At 49.5% G+C, this 547-nt stretch overlaps 1 protein-coding gene across 2 annotated transcripts in view; it reads right to left on the bottom strand.

The window, feature by feature from the left end:
• RNASEH2B (ribonuclease H2 subunit B) overlaps window positions 1-547 on the bottom strand; it is a 22,507-nt gene that overhangs the window by 17,373 nt on the left and 4,587 nt on the right. For both annotated transcript variants that reach the window (XM_018556472.1, XM_018556473.1), the window contains exon 2: window positions 439-510. In XM_018556472.1, the coding sequence (XP_018411974.1) occupies window positions 439-510 (72 nt within the window). The remainder of the gene's footprint in view (window positions 1-438; window positions 511-547) is intronic.

Genomic DNA, 547 nt, shown 5'->3' with positions numbered 1-547 from the left:
CCCCCTCCCCTGTCCGATCCTCCAGCGCTGACTGGTGGAACGGATGGGGAAGGGGGCGGGTACAGCTCTGCTCTGCCTCTAGATAGGCAGAGACAGCTGTCATTCACACAGCTGGGTGGATCTCGGCAGCATTGTCGGGATCCGTCCCGGCTGCGGCGCTCTCAGTATACCGCAAGCTGTAGCTCGCGATATACGGAGCTTTGGGTCACGGGCGGAGGTTAGTATATGTCCTCCTGTGACCCTTAAGAGAACTATGGGGAGAAACACTTACCCCATAGTTCTCTTTTAAGCTAGGGAGCGACCACCATCCACACATATTCAGTAGCTCGCACCCACCAATTTTAGAGCACTCACTTTTTATTATTAGAATGATCTATCTAGCAAAGGAACTTTCCTGCTTCTGAGTTTTAGAACTTGGCTTCAACATATCATACACACCTGTCAGCGGACTGCGCAGCTTTGCAAATAACGTTTTACCGCTTGGCTTCTTTGCGTCATCTTTTAGGGTTTCTGTAATTAAACAAAACATGTCTGAGCAAACTGTTAA

Source organism: Nanorana parkeri, unplaced genomic scaffold (assembly GCF_000935625.1).
Source record: "Nanorana parkeri isolate BGI_ZX_2015 unplaced genomic scaffold, ASM93562v1 scaffold238, whole genome shotgun sequence".
In the NCBI taxonomy this organism is placed as follows: Eukaryota; Metazoa; Chordata; class Amphibia; order Anura; family Dicroglossidae; genus Nanorana; species Nanorana parkeri.
Note: the sequence above shows the minus strand (reverse complement) of the source record. Positions and strands in the feature narration are given on the sequence as shown.